Here is an 18530-nt window from a genome sequence, read left to right as displayed (position 1 = left end):
GTCAAAATTGTCAGTAATAATGGATCCATAGAAAACAGCAACCAGGAAAGACAGAGGGTTACATCAGCCTCATAGGAAAGGAGGTCTAATCTGAAGAGTAAGGTAGTTTGAAGCAATAAAGAGGAGATTTCTGCCTATGGTCCCCATGCCCTGTATTTTTACACATGCCCTGTGCAGTTACACAGGGCCTGGGAAAAGAAGATCTGAAGGAGAATCGCTGCTGTCATGGAAAAGTTTCAATAAACGCAAGAAGGAGACAGTGGAGGCTTTGGTGCATAGGGTGAGGATATAAGGAAATTCAGTTCCTTGTAGTATGAGGGCGGTCAAGGAAAAAATGCAGAAGAAAGAGCAAAGTGGAAGAATGATTCATTTGGGATATTGCAGAGCTCAAGACAGGGACGAGAGTCCAGGAGGAGACAGGACTCATTAGGGTTTGCATTTAGAGTGGTGTCCATGGGTAAGAGGAACCCGAGAATCCTGCCAGCCACCCCCTGGAGTAGTGTATTCATTCTGGGTTCCCATTAATCTTTAGAAAATGTATCTGGGTCCCCAGTAATCCATAAAAGGGTTATTGACACCCTACACAGCACAAACCTGGAGTGAAATCAACCAGGGCTGAAAATGGGCCATCTGCAGATGTTTAACTTGGATTTACAAAAATAGAATTAGTGGAATCACGATCATTGTGCTCTAATTATAAAAAGACTTATGAGAAAGTACACTTTATTCCTCATCGCTCTAGAAGTTTCTAACTCAACATTAAGCTCATGGGCAAGGACTAGTCCATTTAAGCCTTCATGCTCATATCTAATTCATTCTCATTTCCTTTGTTTCTCTCCCTTCTCTGCTGTCTCCAACTCCCAGTGGGTTCTCGTGCATAAAAGTCTTTTCTAGTCTATTCCATTTTGGAGCATAGGAAGAGGATGGACAATTTTTAAATTTTATTAATTTGTAAGATTCCATGATTCTCTTAATTTCTTACAGGTTTTTTGGCACAGAAAACCCCCAATTTTTGCACTTCCAAAAGCCAATTTGTGTGTAAAACACTATGATTATGCTCTCTGGACCATGGAACAGGGAAAGCCTGAATTGAAGCATCTGTTCCCATTTAATGAGACACCAGAGTGAAGTTTCTAATAGATCAGGTCTATTCAAGAAGTGACTAAACTTAACTCAAAGATTCCCAATTGAAGCATATAGTAGAATAAGCCTAAATTCTTTGGGAAAAGCCTAAATTTACCTTTCCTTAGCCTAACAAGGTCCTGGAGTTGAGGGCATAGTGAATTAGGTCTACTCAATCACTCCACAATCCCATTTTACAAAGCAGTGCCCCAAAGAAAAGCTGTCTTTCTTTTTTCCCAATTGATGAATCCTTTGATAGCTAACTTTAAAGTACTTTTCCTATTTGATATGATTTCTTCCAATCCTGTCCCATGGCAACTGCACAGTCAGGAGGTAAAAAGAAGCAAATGTCAATGTTGAATTGATCTACAAACTGCACCTTAAGAAATACTTCTCTACCACAGAATTCTATCCACTTAGGCAAGATTAGACACAAGGAAATTTCATTTTTATCATTGAGTAATAGCTGTTGCTTGGATACATTACAACTTTACCTTATCTATTACCCTAAGCTCTCTAGCTCACTAAAAATTGAAATACTTTTGGCCCAGTATCTATTTCAGGAAAGATGAAGTAGATATACTTTTATCTATTTCCCCCACCAAGTACAACTAAAAATCTGGATGTTGTAAAAAAAAACAAACATAAAGTGACTCTGAAAGGTAGAGAAAAAGAAGAGGACTACCTAAAGATCTGAAGACCTGTGGCTCAACACAGTGGTGCATTCCCTGGGTTTTCTTTTTGTCTTCATCCTAGACTGGGTACTGGAAAAGCCAGCAAAGCAGAAACTCCAGGCGGTGCAGGCAAATAAAGGACCTAAGAAAGTCCTGCTCTGTCTAATTCAAAGGGTCAGAAAAGGAAAGCCTAATAAGACAGAAAATGTTTAGACAACAAATGATCTATGTCAGTCAAGACCATAGATAACAGCATGGCCCAAGTCTACCTCTTAGAGCAAAGGCCAAGTGAAGAGCCTAGGGTTCCACCTTTATCAGACTGTAAGAAAGCATTGCAACCCACCTGCTGGGGTGGCCTCAGAGAAGGCCTGACAGAGAGTCAGATGCTCACTACCTCATGGCAAAAATGAAGTCACTCCCTGAACTGTGATGTCAGTAGAGCCCACAGACAAACCAAGGACTCCGCCATCACACTGTCCAGCTGGTATCAGCAGAGGCATAGGTGGAGCATGAACTCCCACTACCCTCCAGAAATAATGAGGACTCCTTTGCCTGACCCTCCAGGCATCAATGAAGGCCTATGGGAAAACCTGCCATTTCAATTCCTCACCAGCCTGGAGAAGCAGCACATACCTCATCCTGTCAATATGGTGGCAGAGAAGGCCTTCTAAAATATAAGATTTAGGCCAGGGGAAGTGACTCACATCTGTAATCCCAGCACTTTGGGAGGCCGAGGCAGGCAGATCACTTGAGGTCAGAAGTTCAAGATCAGCCTGGCCAACAAGGCAAAACCCCGTATCTACTAAAAATAAAAAAAATTAGCTGGGTGTGGTAGTGCACTCCTGTAATCACAACTACTCAGGAGGCTGAGGCAGAAGAACTGCTTGAACTCGGGAGATGGAGGTTGCAGTGAACCGAGATTGCACTACTGCACTCCAGCCTGGGTGACAGACAAGACTCTGTCTCAAATAAATAAATCAATAATTTAAATAAGATCCAGAGTCTCATAATAACCACAATGTCTACATTTCAACTGAAAATGATTTATCATACCAAGAATGGGGAAGATCTCATCTTAAATGAGAAAAGACAATTTAAAAATGCCAATATCAAGGTGATGGAGATGTATGAATTATCTGACAAAGATATGAAAGCCACCATCATAACAATATTTCAACAAGCAATATGAACATGTTTGAAATAAATGAAAAAAATAGAAAGTCTCAGCAAAGAAACAGAAGATAGAAAAGAAAAACCAAACGGAAATTTTGGAACTAAAAATCGTAAGTGAAATTAAAAACTCACTGAATGAAATTAGCAGAAGAATAGGACAGAAGAAAAAATAAATGAACTTGAAGATGGAACAACAGAATTGGCTCAATCTGAACAACCTAGAGAAAAAAGTAACTGAAAAAAATAATGAACGCAGTCTCAAGGACCTGTGAGATTGTAACAAAAGTGCTAATATCCACCACTCTGAAGCTAATAGAAGTGGCTGACCCTTATCTTCCAGACATGTCACTTTTTTTGTCAAACTGAAAATGAAATAAGAAGTTTACTAGTTGGCCTCATATTTAGTTTTTAATTGTTTTCATTAGCAATAATTTATACCACTTCAAAATCAGCAGTCATTTGTGATCAGCAAAGAGAGGCTCAGACAGATGACATAACTTCGCCAGGACATGATTGTTCAGAGGCAAGACATCAGTTAGGAGCCCAGTGTTCCTAAACTTAGTTCACTGCTCTTTGCATTAAACACATTTCTTTTCCCACAGTCAACTAATACTAGTAAATCACTGTATTTCTGGTAACTCTGCATTAGAAGAGTATCTTGAAAAAGTATTTAAAGAAATCCGGTGTGACCACTTTTACTAACATTCCTAGTAACCATCAGTGTAAACATCTTGGGACCCTAACAGTAAGAATGGCATTAATTTGCATGCTCAGTAGCCCACTGTGTGAGGGTGGCTTTAGGGAACTTGTCATGCTGACCAGAAACATACCGAAGTAATTGTGCTCTTCCGTGTGAAATAGATGGTCTTGTTTTTTTAAGTTTTCCTGTGCGTTTGTCCTCTTGGATTTCTTTTGCTGAGCCTTTGCTTCTAAAAAATATGTACAAATATATTAGCTTTATCGCTTTTTGCTAATTAATAAAAAATAAAAGATGGCAACGTAGATATATACTCCATTATTTCCATGTGCTCAAATGATGTGTGTTCCTGACAGATGTGTGATTCTGACACTTGGAGTTGTCTCTTTCACTCTTTCAGCACAGCCCTATGTTTTATATATCGAAGAAACTTTCTGTCCAGCACCTAGGAACAGGTCTCCACAGGCTGCCACTGTTGGTGTGAATCCTGCACCCAATGCCTTCTACTCTAGGTACGTATCACCCCCAATTATAATTGTCTATTTTCTTATCTTCCCTACTCAACATTGCAACAGGGCCTGTGCCTGGTTTTCCAGGTATTCGCAGGCTTTGCATAGTCCTTGGCATTCTGTGTCCTCCCTTCAATACCTGCTAAGGAATCTCATGCTTGAAAGAGTAAGCATATGGAAAAAGCAGTATTTTAAAACTCACTTGCCAATTAACAGAGTTGCCTATGCATTTTTCATTTTCACATTGACTCTTTCAAACAGAGGCACAAAAGTCAAATACCCCAAAACTGATGAGAATCAATCAGAGGAGCTAATGTCTCCCCTCTCCACAGGACTCCGTTCTTCAAACAGCTCTCTGGGTTTGCTTCCAAAACACAATCACCCTGTGGTTCTCAGAATCCCTGCAGGAGAAGGTGCCCGTGTAATCAACCAGGAGCCAGTTCTTAATCCAAAACTAGGACAACATAGAGTATCACTTATAGGCCTCGACTTGTAAACTACTTGTTAAATTTTAAAAAGTGGGCGGGGTGCAGTGGCTCACACCTGTAATCCCAGCACTTTGGGAGGCCAAAGTGGGCGGATTACTTGAGCTCAGGAGTTCGAGACTAGCCTGGCCAACATGGCAAAACCCCATCTCTACTAAAAATATAAAAATTAACCAGGCATGATGTCACACACCTGTAATCCCAGCTACTCAGGAGGCTGAGGCAAGGGAATCGCTTGAACCCGGGAGTCGGAGGTTGCAGTGAGTCAAGTTTGTGCCACTGCAGCCTGGGCGACAGCAAGACTCTGCCTCAAAAAAGAAAGGAAAGAAGGAAGGGAGGAAGGAAGGAAGGAAGGAAGGAAGGAAGGAAGGAAGGAAGGAAGGAAGGAAGGAAGGAAGGAAGGAAGCTAGCTAGCTCTAGGTGTTTCAGACTGCCCCAGCACTTAAGTAGCATTGGCCCTCGATTTTTGCTTTGATGCCTATTTATAGAGGGTCCTAAACGGCACTGTTTTGTGTATTTCGTACATTCATCAAGCCAGTGTCCACTTTATATAGGCCCATTCATATTTTTGAGACTCTAGCCTTTTCAGAGTATTAAAGTTCTGTTAAAAGAGAAGACATTACCTCTATGACAGTTTCCCTGATTAACTCCATACAATTTTCACCATTCCACATTCTCCTAGTGCTTACTTAACCAGGTCTCTACTATGATTTTTACATTTCCCCTATGACTTTTCCAAGTGTTTTATCATCTTTTCTGCATATTATTTGTCCTGACTCACCAACTATATGAAAGTGAATTGTTCTTCTCTTCCCTTCATGGTGCTACACACACAAACTCTATCAAATCTTTCCGCTTGGAATACAAAGAGGAGCAGAAAGGAATCAACCTGTGCCTTGGAGGGACATGTAAATATCTACTCAGTATTTTTCCACTATAAAATAAAGTTCTGGCCAGACGCAGTGACTCATGCCTGTAATCCCAGCATTTTGGGAGGCTGAGGTGGGCAGATCACTTGAGGTCAGGAGTTTGAGACTAGTCTGGCCAACATGGTGTAACTCTGTCTCTACTAAAATTACAAAAACAAAAAAAAATTAGCCAGGTGTGGTGGCACATGCCTGTAATCCCAGTTACTCAGGAGGCTGAGGCAGGAGAATCACTTGAACTCAGGAGGCGGAGGTTGCAGTGAGCCGAGATTGCACCACTGCACTCCTGTCTGGGCAACAGAGCAAGACTCCATCTCAAAAAAAATAATTAATTTAATTCAATTAAATAAAGTTCTGTGAAAAATTAGGTGAATATGGTTACTAAAGATGCATCTGAAAACAAATGCAAATGTCTACATACTCTTTGTAATTAACAGTGGTCTTCCAGCTTAAGGTTGGTTCCCATCTCTTGGTCATTTGATTCCTCCCAAAATTAATTTGGTTCTTCTCCAGTGACCTCTTGTCTGAACCAGAAATGCCTTTGCGGAAGGCAGCTGCTTCTTCCTTCTTGGGGGCTTTGCCCAGCTGATCATTACCCTTTTGCTGGTCTTCATTGACGCTAATCCCCTTTATTGAAAAAATGAGAATAATTTTTAATGATATCTGAATTATCTAGTGTTCTCTGAAACATTATGCCAGTGGTAAATTCAGGAAAGGAAGTCTCAGGTGCATCTAACTTGTGGTCCTTAGTAACAGCTAAATAAGGGCAGTGTCAAGACTAAGGCTTCTGTTGGAGTTAGGTGGACAGTAACGCGATGTTTTTAAATTCACTCCTCTGTTGCAGCACACACAGATACAACACCAGGGCTGGACCTGCTCATTCCTCACCACCACCAAAAAATTCAACTAAAACCCTCTATGACTAAAACACATCATATTTAAATTGCTTGAACCAAAGATAAAGGGAACATCTTGAAGGTAGACAGGTATGACATATTAAACACAGAGGAATGAACATAAGAATTTTAAGAGGCCTCTCATCAGAAACACTGCAAACCAGAGAAAAAGAGAGTAATATATTTAAAGCACTAAAAAGGAAAAAACAAAAAACCATGTCAACCCAAAATTCTATACTAAGAATAAAACAAAAATCTTTCAAAAATGAAAGCAAAATAAAAACCTTCACAGATGAACAAAAACAGAGAATTAACCAGAAGACCTGTGCTAGAAATGTTAAATAAAATTATTCAGTCAGGAATAAAATCACGCCAGACAGAAACATGAATCTATGCAAAAAAATTGAAAGCTGCAGAAATGGTAAAAATAAATATGCAAGACTTTGTGTATTATTTTTAATCATTCTCACATATAATTGACTATCTAAAGCAAAAATAGTAACAACATTTTGAGGGGTTTATGACATGTAGAAATAAAATGTGTGACGACAATAACACAAAGTATAGGGAGGGGTATTCAAGGTATATTGTTGTAAGTTTCTTAAACTATTTGTGAATTTTAGAATCTTACTTAAAGGAGACATGACAAATTCGAGATATATATATAAGCCAGAGGGCAGCTAAGAAACTTTTAATAAGAGATATACCTAGTAAAGCAGTAGCACAAATAAAATGGAATCATTTTAAAAGGCTCAATTCAAAAGGGGTGGAGAAAGGAAAAAAATCACAAAGAACTGATGAAACAAATAGAAAACAAGTAGCAAGACAGTAAATTTAGATTTAACTATATTAGTAGTTACATCAAATGAAAGGGTTTACACACATCAATTGAATGAGAAATCATCAAATTGGATGAAAAAAGAGACTTAACTATTTGTGGCCTAAAGAAACTATTTTATATGTAAAGATACAAATACATCAGAAGTAAAAGGCTGGAGAAGAATAGTTTATGCAAACAATAATCAAAAGAAAGCAGGAATGGCCATATTAAAAACAGACAATATCGACTCCACAGCAATAAATAAATTCTAAATAAATATTATTATTTATTGGGACAAAGAGGAGCACACATACTAATAAAGAATCAATTGGCATACAGTTGTAATTGTGTATTCACCAAGCAACAGAACTTCATTATATATGAAGGAAACACAGAGCTAAAAGGAAATGTAGATAAATCCATAATTGGTGGACTTCAAAACTCTCTCAGTAATCAATAAAATGAGCAGAAAAAACATCAGTAATGATATAGAAGACCTGAGCAACACAATCAGACAAGTTGGCTTCATGGACATTTAAAAGACACACCTCTCAATAACACCACAATATAGTCTCCTCAAATGTACAAGGAAAAAAAATCACCAAAATAGATCATATTCTGGGCCATAAAATGAACATTAACAAGTTTAAAGTAACTAAAATCATATAAAATATCTTAAAACATTGGAATTGAACTAGAAATTGGTAAAAGATCTACAGAAACTCCTCATATATATTGAATAAAAACATCACGTATCAAAATCTGGGGAACACAGTCTACACAGTGCTCATAAAGAAATTTGCAGCATGAATTCTTATGGTCAAAAATGATAAATAAATAAATAGGTTAGACAGGCAGATCACTTGAAGCCGGGAGTTCAAGACCAGCCTGGCCAACATGGCAAAACCCCATCTGTGCCAAAAATAAAATAATTTATTTTGGGTTCAGGGGTACAGGTACAGGTTTGTTATATAGATCATGTCACAGGGGTTTGCTGTACAGATGATTTAATCATTCAGGTACTAAGCCTAGTACCCAATAGTTATTTTTTCTGATCTTCTCCCTCTTCCCACCCTCCACCCTCAAGTAGGCCCCAGGGTCTATTGTTCCCCTTTATGTTCATTTGTTCTCGTCATTTAGCTCCCATTTATAAGTGAGAACAGGGGGTAATTGGTTTTCTTCCCAAAAAGGACAGGATCACATTCTTTTTTATGGCTTTGTAGTATTCCATGTCATATATGTACCACATTTTCTTTATCCAGTCTACCACTAATGACTATTTAGGTTGATCTGATGCCTTTGCTACTGTGAATAGTGCTGCAGTGAACATGTGTGTGCATGTGTCTTTATGTGATGATTGATATTTCTCTGGGTATATACCCAGTAATACAGTTGCTGGATTAAATGGTAGTTCTGTTTTTAGCTCCTTAAGGAATTGCTACACTGTTTTCCACAATGATTGAATTAATTTACACACCCACCAACAGTGTATAAGCATTCCCTTTTTTCTGCAACTTCACCAGGATTTGTTATATTTTGACTTTTTAATAACACCCATTCTGACTGGTGTGAGATGATATCTCACTGTGGTTTTGATTTGCGTTTCTCTAATAATCAGTGATATTGAGCTTTTTTCACATGCTTGTTGGCCACATGTATGTCTTCTTTTGAAAAGTATCTGTTCATGTCCTTTGACCACTTTTTAATGGGTTGTTTGTTTTTTCTTGTAAATCCATTCTTTATGGATGCTGAATATTAAACCTTTGTCAGATGCATCATTTGCAAATATTTTCTCCCATTCTGTAGGTTGTCTGTTTATTCTGTTGATGGTTTGCTGTGCAGAAGCTCTGAGGTTTAATTAGATCCCACTTGTCAATTTCTGCTTTTGTTGCAATTGCTTTTGGCATCTTCATCATGAAATCTTTGCCAGTTCCTATGTCAAAAATGGTATTGCCTAGGTTGTCTTCCAGGGTTTTTATAGTTTTGAGTTTTACATTTAAGTCTTTTATCCCTCTTGAGTTGATTTTTGTATATGGTACAAGAAAGGGGTCCAGTTTCAATCTTCTGCATATGGCTAGCCAGTTATCCCAGCACCATTTATTGAATAGGGAGTCCTTTCCCCATTGTTTGTTTTTGTCAGCTTTGTTGTAGATCAGATGGTTGTAGGTGTGCAGCCTTGTTTCTGGGCTCTCTATTCTGTTCCATTGGTCTATGTGTCTGCTTTTTATGGCAGTACCGTGTCATTTTGGTTACTGTAGCCCTGTGGTATAGTTTGAAGTTGGGTAGTGTGATACCTCCAGTTTTGTTTTTTGTTTTTTTTTCTTCTTCTTTTTTTTTCTTAGGATTGTCTTGGCTATTCTTTTCTGGTTCCATATGAATTTTAAAATATTTTTTTCTAGTTCTGTGAAGAATGTTGCTGGTAATTTGATAGGAATAGCATTGAATCTATAAATTGCTTTGGGCAGTATGGCCATTTGAATGATATTTACTCTTTCAATCCATGAGCATAGGAAGTTTTTCCATTTGTTTGTGCCATCTCTGATTTCGCTATAGTGTTTTGTAATTCTCATTGTAGAGCTCTTTCACTTTTCTAGTTAGCTCTATTCCTGGGTATTTTATTCTTTTTGTGATAACTGTGAATGGGATTGCATTCCTGATTTGGCTCTTGGCTTGGCTGTTGTTGGTGCACAGGAATTCTGGTGATTTTTATACACTGATACATTGAGTTTGTATCCTGAAACGCTGCTGAAGTTGTTTATCCGCTAAAGCAAGTTTTGGGCTGAGGATCCCTTGTTTAATATGCTCTGAGTAAAACATTATTCACTATTGAATTCATCAAAATTTCTTCAAATGCAAATATGCCTAGATTAAATTAAATGTATCATGACATTTTTTAGAAACTGGAGAAATAAGAGTAAATAAACCCAAAATAAAACCACATAAACATCAAAGTAAAGTAGAAAAGATAAAAATTAAACCTAAAGCTAGTTCCTTGAGAAAATTTAGTAAATCTATAGTCCTATCGTTATAGGTGGATCAAATTAAAAAACCACAAATGACCAATATTAGGAATGAGAGAGGTAACAATGACTAAAAATTCTACAGATATTAAAAAGTCAGTAAGAGAATACTATGAAAAAAGTTTATGCCAATAAATCTGGAAACTTACACCAAATGAACAAATTCCCTTAAGGACAATCTAATCTACCAAAGTTCCCTCAGAAAGAAATAGACAACTGGTATAGTGTCATAACTATCAAATAAATTGAATTTGTAGTTAAAATATTTCCCATAAAGAATATTCCAGGCCCAGATGGCTTTCACCAAACATTTCTACCAAACATTTAATAAACCTACCAAACATTTAATAAGCAAACAATATTAATTCTATACAAACTCTTCCAAAAAATTGAAGATAAAACTTTCCACATCATTCTATAGTGTCAATATTACTTCAATACCAAAACCAGACAAAGTTACTAAAGAAAACAAAGCTACACACTAATAACTTTATGAATATAGGTGCCAAACTTAACAAAATCTTAGCAGATTAAATCTGATAATGTATATAAAAGATTCAAGTGGGGTTTGTCTCAGAAATGTAAGGTCGGTTTGTCACTTGAAAAATTAATCAATGTAATTAATCACATTAACAAACTAAAAGAGAGGAAAAAACCACATGATTCTTTCCACAGTACACAAAGAAACATTTGATAAAATCCAGCATTCATTCCTAATAAAAGTTCTCAATGACTCAGAATAGAAGCTTTAACCTTGTAAATGGTTAGCATCAAACTTAACTGAAAGATTTCCCTGCAATATCAGGAAGAAGACCATTTCTATTCAATGTTTTACTGGTGATTCCAGCTAGTGCATTACAGAAATAAAAAGAAATAAAAAACTGTTGAGATTGGGAAGGAAGAGTTGAGATTAGGAAGGAAGAAGTAAAAATGATCTTTATTCACTGACAATATCTACATAGAAAACCCTCTGGAATGTACAAACAAGATACTAGAACTAATAAGGGAGTTTAGCAAAATTTTAGGATATAAAATCAGTATACAAAAATCAAGTATATATTTATACAATAGGAAAAAATGACTAGAAATAGAAAAGCTAAAACTCATTAACAATAGACCCAAAATATGAAACACAGATAAGTTTCAAAAGAGATGTATAAGACCTGTATATTGAAAGCTATAAAGCACTGGTGAGAGAAATTAAGACCTGAATAAATGGAGAGATATACTATGTTCATGGATTAGAAAACTCAATACTGTTAAGATGTCCACTTTTCCTAAATTCATCTATAAATTCAAGGCAAAAATTCCATTAGACCTTTTTTTAAGAAATTGACATGCTGCCTCTAATATTCTTATGGACATGCAAAAGACCTAGAATAGCCAAAAAACTTTTTAAAAGAACACTATTAGAGGATTTAAACTAAACAACTTCAAGACTTATCATAAAGCTAGAGTAATCAAGACAGTGTGGTATTGGTGTAAAGACAGAGAAATCAAAGTTACAATATGAAGTGTTCAGAAATACATTCACAGACAAATGGACTACTAATTTTTGACAAAGTTATAAAGGTAATTCAGTGGTAAAACAATAGGTTTATTTTTGACAAATGATGCTGGAACAACTAGATAAGCAAAAGAAAAAAATGAACTTTGATCCATACCTCATATACACAAGACAAATTAAAATGGATCATAGACATAGATTGGAATGGTAAAATTGAAAAATTTCTAGAAGAAAACATTGGAGAAATTCTTCATTATACTGGGTTTGGAAAAGCATTATAAGATAAAACACTGTAAGGAAAAAATAAGTTGGACTTCATCAAAATTGAAGACACTTGCTCTTTGAAAGACACTGTTTGGAGAATAAAAATACAAGACCTGGCAGGGCGCAGTGGCTCATGCCTGTAATGCCAGCACTTTGGGAGGCCAAGTTGGGCGGATCATGAGGTAGGTGATCCAGACCATCCTGGCTAACACAGTGAAACCCCGTCTCTACTAAAAATACAAAAAAAAAAAAAAAAATTAGCCGGGTGCAGTGGCGGACGCCTGTACTCCCAGCTACTTGGAAGGCTGAGGCAGAAAAATGGTGTGAACCCGGGAGGCAGAGCTTGCAACAAACCAAGATCGCACCACTACACTCCAGCCTGGGCGACAGAGCAAGACTTCGTCTCAAAAATAAATAAATAAATAAAAAATACAAGACCCAGATTGGGACGAAATATTTACATTTCATATATCTAACAGAATATATAAGCCAAGAACATATATAAAGATCTGTTGCAACTCAATAAAAAACTGAATAGCCCAATGCACAGAGTCTGAATAGACACTTTACCACATAAGATAATGTGAATGGCCAATAAGCACATGAAAAGATGCATTCAAGAAATGCAAATTAAAACCAAAGGAGATACCAGTACACACCTATTAGAATGCCTGTAGTTAAAGGACTGACCATAATGGTTAGTGATGAGTATGCGGAAGAACTGGGACTCTCATACATTGCCTACACCAATGTAAAATATTACAACCACTATGGAGAGCAGTTTACCAGTTGCTTAAAAAGTTAAACATACAACTACCATATGACCTTACCATTTCATTCTTAGGTTTTTAACCTAGGCACAATGAGACTATATGATCATACAAATCTTTGTACAAAAATGTTCTTAGTAGTCTTATTTGTAATAGCCCAAAACCTGAAATAACCATACATCCATTAACAGGTAAGTGGATAAACAAATTGTGGCATATCCATACAATGGAATAATACACATCCATAAAAGCAATAAATTAATGATAGATGCAAAAGCATAGATGAATCTCAAAAAGAAACAAAAATCTGCACAAACCATACCACAAAAATTACAGAACACCAAGGAAGATCCTAAAGGCCTCCGAAGAGGGGAAAAAGCCAAAACAAACAGTTTGCGTGGAAATATAAGCCTTTGAAATGCTAACTAAAAATTAATTTCAAACCATTACTCTACAAACAACTGAGAGAAAATAATAAAGGTATTCTCTAACACCCAAATCCTCAATTTTTCCCTCCAATGTGCATCTTTTACTCAGGAGGGTCTACCAAATGATGGGTGCACCAAGAAAAGGAAAACTGGAGCCGGGATGGTGGCTCACACCTGTAATCCCAGCACTTTGGGAGGCTGAGACAGGTGGAACACCTGAGGTTAGGAGTTTGAGACCAGCTTGGCCAACATGGCAAAACCCCATCTCTACTAAAAATACAAAAATTAGCCGGCTGTGGTGGTGTGCACCTAGAATCCCAGCTACTAGGGAGGTTGAGGCAGAAGAATCGCATGAACTCGGGAAGCGGAGGTTGCAGTGAGCCAAGATCACACCACTGCACTCCAGCCTGGGTGACAGAGCAAGACTCCATCTCAAAAAAAGAAAAGAAAAGGAAAACTGAATAGAAGGCAACTTCCTCAACATGCTAAAGGCCATATAGGAAAATCCCACAGCTAACATCAGGCTCAATAGTGAAAGCCTAAAAGTTTTTTAATTAAGATCAGGAGTCAGGCTAGGCATGGTGGCTCACAGCTGTAATCCCAGCATTTTGGAAGGCCGAGGCAGGCAGATTACTTAAGGCCAGGAGTTCGAGAGCAGCCTGGCCAACATGGTGAAAACCCGTCTCTACTAAAAATCTAAAAATTCACAGAGCATGGTAGCAGGTGCCTGTGAACCCAGCTACTCAGGAGCCTAAGGCACAAGAATCACGTGAACCCAGGAGGGGAGGTGAAGGTTGCAGTGAGCCAAAATCAAACCACTGCACTCCAGCCTGGGTGACAGAGTGAAACTCCATCTCAAAAAAAAAAAAAAAAAAAAAATCAGGAATCAGACAAGGATGCCTGATGTTACCACTCTTATTCAACATAGTCCAGGAAGTCCTAGCCACAGTAATAAGTAAAGAAAAAGAAATTGTAAAAGCGTCTAAATCAGAAAGGAAGAAGTAAAACTATCTGTATGCAGATGGCATGATCTTGTATGCAGAAAAACCTAAGAATACACACACACAAACACACACACACAGTTAAATGAATTCAGTGAAGTTGCAAAATTCAATCTTGACTTTAACACTCAAAAATTAGATCTGATTTGATCACTCAAAAGTTGCATTGCTACACACTAGCAGTGAATAATTGAAAATAAAATTTAGAAAACAATTTCATTTACAGTAGCATCAAAAATAAAATGTTAATGAGTAAATATAATAAAGGAGAAAAACTTGTACACTGAAAACTTCTAAACATTGCTGAAAGCCATTAAATATACAACTAAATGGAAAGATATCTCCTGTTCATAAACTGGAGGACTTAATATGGTTAAGATGGCAATACTATTTAAAGCAATTCATAAATTCAATGAAATCTCTATCAAAATCCCAATGGCACTTTTTGCAGAAATGTAAAACCAAGCCTAAAATTCATATAGAGTGTCAAGGAAAACCAAATAGCCAAAACAGTATTAAAAAACAGGAACAAAGTTTGAGGACTCATACTTCCTGATGTCAAAACTATTACAACTATAGTAATCAAAACAGTGTGATACTGACATAAAGAAAGACATATAGACCAATGGAATAGAATTAAAAGTCCCCAAGTAAACTCTTCCATCTATGATCAATTGATTTTCAACAAGAATTCTGCCCAAAGGAGAAAGAACAGTCTCTTCAATGAATAGTGTTGGGAAAACTGAATATCCACATGCAAAAGAATGAAATTGGAACCTAAATTTCATTAGTCTCCAAATGGACACAAATCAACTCAAAAGAGATCAAGGGCCTAAATTTAAGAGCTAAAACTATACAATCCTTAGAGGAAAAACAGGGGCAAATTTTTCATGACCTTGGATTTGGCAATGATTTCTTAAATATGACTTCAAAAGCACAGGCAACATAAGAAAAAATAGGTAAATTAGGCTTCATCAAAAGTAAAAATGTTTCTGCATCAAAGGACACTATCAAGAAAGTTAAAAGGCAACCTGCATAACAAGAGAAAAAAATTTGCAAACCTTGTATCTGATAAAGGGTTAATACCGGGTATATACAAAAACTACAACAACAAAAAGATTCAACTTAAAATATAAGCTAAGGACTCAAGCAGACATTTCTTCAAAGAAGATATACAAATAACCAACAAATACATGAAAATATGGTCGACATCACTAATCGTTATGGAAATGCAAATCAAATTCCTAATGACACTGACTATTTGTAATTATGTTTGTAAATTATATTTGTAATTATATTTGTAAATATATGATGTTTGTAATTAAACAACAACCTAGAAAATAAGCAGTGTTAACAAGGATGTGAAGAAAGTGGAATCTTTGGATAACGCTGGTGAGAATGAAATTGGTGTGGCCCCGTGGAAAACACGTTGGCAGTTCCTCCAAAAGTTAAATACAGAATTGCCATATGACCCAGAAATTCCACTTTTAGGAAAAGATCCAAAAGAATTGAAAATAGGTACTCAACAGATACCCGGACACCAATATTCATAGCAGCATTATTCACCATACCCGAAAGGTGGAAACAACCCAAATGTCCATCAATGGATGAATGCATAAACCAAATGTGGTCTATACCTAAACAAAATCTTATTCTACCATAAAAGAATGAAATTATCATACATGCTATAGCATGGATGAGCCTTGAAAACACTATGCTAAGTGAAAGAAGCCAGACACAAAAGGACAAATATTATATCATTCCAGTGACAATAAATATCTAAAATAAGCAAACTGATAGAAATAGCAGATCAGAGTTAACCAGGAAGTCAGGGAAGAAGGAATGGGGAATTACTACTTAATGGGTGTAGAGTTTAAGTTGGAGAGATGAAAAAGACTTGGAAATTGACAATAGTGATATTTGTACAACATTGTGAATGTAATTAATGGCACTGAAGCCTGAACAATGATACTACATTTACAATATTTTTATGTTATGTTATATTGTAAAAAAAATGCTAATAACAAAAAGTGTCCCAAAATAGGCAAAGTTACTGTTTTCCTTGTACCATAGAAAGTTGTAGTTTAGTAACATAATGCTATGAAAGCTCAAAAGAAACCATAAAACTTACCTGTTTAGACATATTTTCTGAAAATTTTGGTGATTTTTCTCTTAAAAATGTGACAAGGTCTTTATAAATTGAACTTTTTCTCTCATAATTAACGTCCCCTTCATCATCTGTTTTGCCCTTTGGGAAAAAACAAGTTTCGTTTTACAATTAACATAAGAACAATTATAAGATCCTGATCAATACATCACAAGCTAAGCACATATATTGTTTTCATCTCTGAAGGATCTATATGGTAGTCTTTATATATGAACTGTATAGGCAAAATCCTTCCCCCTTAATTTAATATTATCTATTTTCCCATTCATTCACTCATTCCTTCCTTCATTCAATTGTTCAATCATTCAGTAAGGCTTTACTGAGTACCTCCTATATGCATGTAAGGCACTCTGCTATTCAGCAGAGAAGTGAGAGCTTCCTCCTCTCCGCTCCCCTCTACTCTGAAAATGCATTATGACCTCACGAGCCTTAGTTGACAATGTCATAAAAGTCTTCAAGGTTAGAATTTAACCATGGAAAAGCCTGTGTTTCTGCTTGTCACACTCTGTTCTTCTGTGGCAGGGTTGCTATAGGCTTATTTTCTAGATCTCTATGTAACAATCTGGCCACACATCCATGTGTCTCTTTCTCTTCTTGTCTCTTTCCTTTCCATATTTTCCTTTTCTTCCCTACCTCTATTGTTCTTTCATAACAGAATATATATATATATATGTACATACACATCACATAACTGTATGTATATAAATACATATAACTGCAGTGTGTTATATATAACTGTACACAAAAGCATTTCTATACATATGACTAGTGTGTTTTAAATTTTGTTGTAATTATTGAGTAGTTTTATTGTCCTCATCTTTCACTTTTTTAAAACTTAAAGGGTACTTAGATATCTCCATGCCAAATAAGTTGTATGTATGTAGATCAATAATAACCTTTGATGGAAATAAAGACTCCCTGCCCCCCTCCAGACGGTCAAAGAAAATCATTCCTTCTTTTGTCCCTTTATTCCTAATTAAAGATTTCGTTTTTCTAAAATACCATGACAAACCAAAGCAAAATCTTATTTGTCTACTTCCTCCTTGTAGAAATGAGCTCAGTGTCATGCTAATAAGAAAAGCACCAAAAGGCATGTCAGAAAGATGATTACAGGTAATCAGAAAAGAGGCTCCAGCACTTTGGTACCAACCCAAGCCAACACGTAACAACTCTCCAGGCAGTCCCCTGTGGTGGCTGGGTCCCCATTAAGGACTTGGGTCCTCATTATAGAATTTTGTTTCTGAGTTCCAAATTTACGTTGAAGATACCGAGGGCAGGATGTTGCAGAGGTGAAAGCTAAGCTCCTTCCAGCTGGTTCTGGGAATAGGGATGAGACTAAATATGTTTTAATCCAGAACACTGTGTGCTGTTTATCACTCAGCTCAAAGCCCAGTCACCCAGCCTCTACTTTGTGCTACTCACGCAGGAATCTGCAATGTCGTATTTCTCCTTTGCCAGGCTAGGTTAGGCTCCGTTATTAGAATCAGCTAAAGGAAGGCTGAAAGGCTGGGAGAGGGAGGAGGGACCTGCTGCTTCCTGCTGGCCCACTGGCCCTGTTAGAGTCACCCCAGCAACGGCCCTTCCTTCCACGCAGTGGCAGTTGCTTCCAGTAGCAACAGTTGGTTTCAGTTTCCAGGTTTGTTTATTTTTCACAGTCCCAGAAACAGGCTCACCACACCCCCTGGGAAATATCCCTATCAGCCATCTAGTGCTCCACTTTCACAGGTCCGGGTCCCAGCTCTGCCAGCTCTACAAGGATCCTCTTCCCCAGGTACAAGCATTAACTGGGCAGTGCCCACTCTCCAGAGATCTGCAGCCCTGCCTCATGGAGATGGTCTGAACTCTGTGGGGACCAGCACAGCCTGGAAGTGGACCCGCCCCAGAGGTCTGGGTCCCAGCTTCACGGGGCACTGTCTCCAACCTTCTACATTTAGATAAGCCCCTCTCTTTCCCTTTGTCCCTAAGAGTAATGCACAACTCTTAGGATGCCAGCTGCAGTTAGGACATCTGTATTATCTCAGTGTTCTTTTTTTGACCTTTCTATCCTTTGGTTGCTGTGTAACAAATCAGT

General features: G+C 37.2%; 1 protein-coding gene across 2 annotated transcripts in view; it reads right to left on the bottom strand.

Moving 5' to 3' along the window:
• Nucleotides 1–18530, bottom strand: part of ARMC4 (armadillo repeat containing 4) — a 192593-nt gene that overhangs the window by 158104 nt on the left and 15959 nt on the right. The window contains exons 1-4 of one of the 2 annotated variants that reach the window (XM_025396824.1): nt 17882–18055; nt 16424–16540; nt 6008–6213; nt 3800–3895 (exon numbers count right to left, since the gene is read on the bottom strand). In XM_025396824.1, the coding sequence (XP_025252609.1) occupies nt 3800–3895; nt 6008–6213; nt 16424–16435 (314 nt within the window). In that variant the 5' untranslated portion in view covers nt 16436–16540; nt 17882–18055. Of the gene's footprint in view, nt 1–3799; nt 3896–6007; nt 6214–16423; nt 16541–17881; nt 18056–18530 lie in introns of those variants that run through there. The other variant, XM_025396823.1, reaches the window with a different exon arrangement.

Source organism: Theropithecus gelada, chromosome 9 (genome assembly GCF_003255815.1).
Source record: "Theropithecus gelada isolate Dixy chromosome 9, Tgel_1.0, whole genome shotgun sequence".
NCBI classification, from domain to species: Eukaryota; Metazoa; Chordata; class Mammalia; order Primates; family Cercopithecidae; genus Theropithecus; species Theropithecus gelada.
Note: the sequence above shows the minus strand (reverse complement) of the source record. Positions and strands in the feature narration are given on the sequence as shown.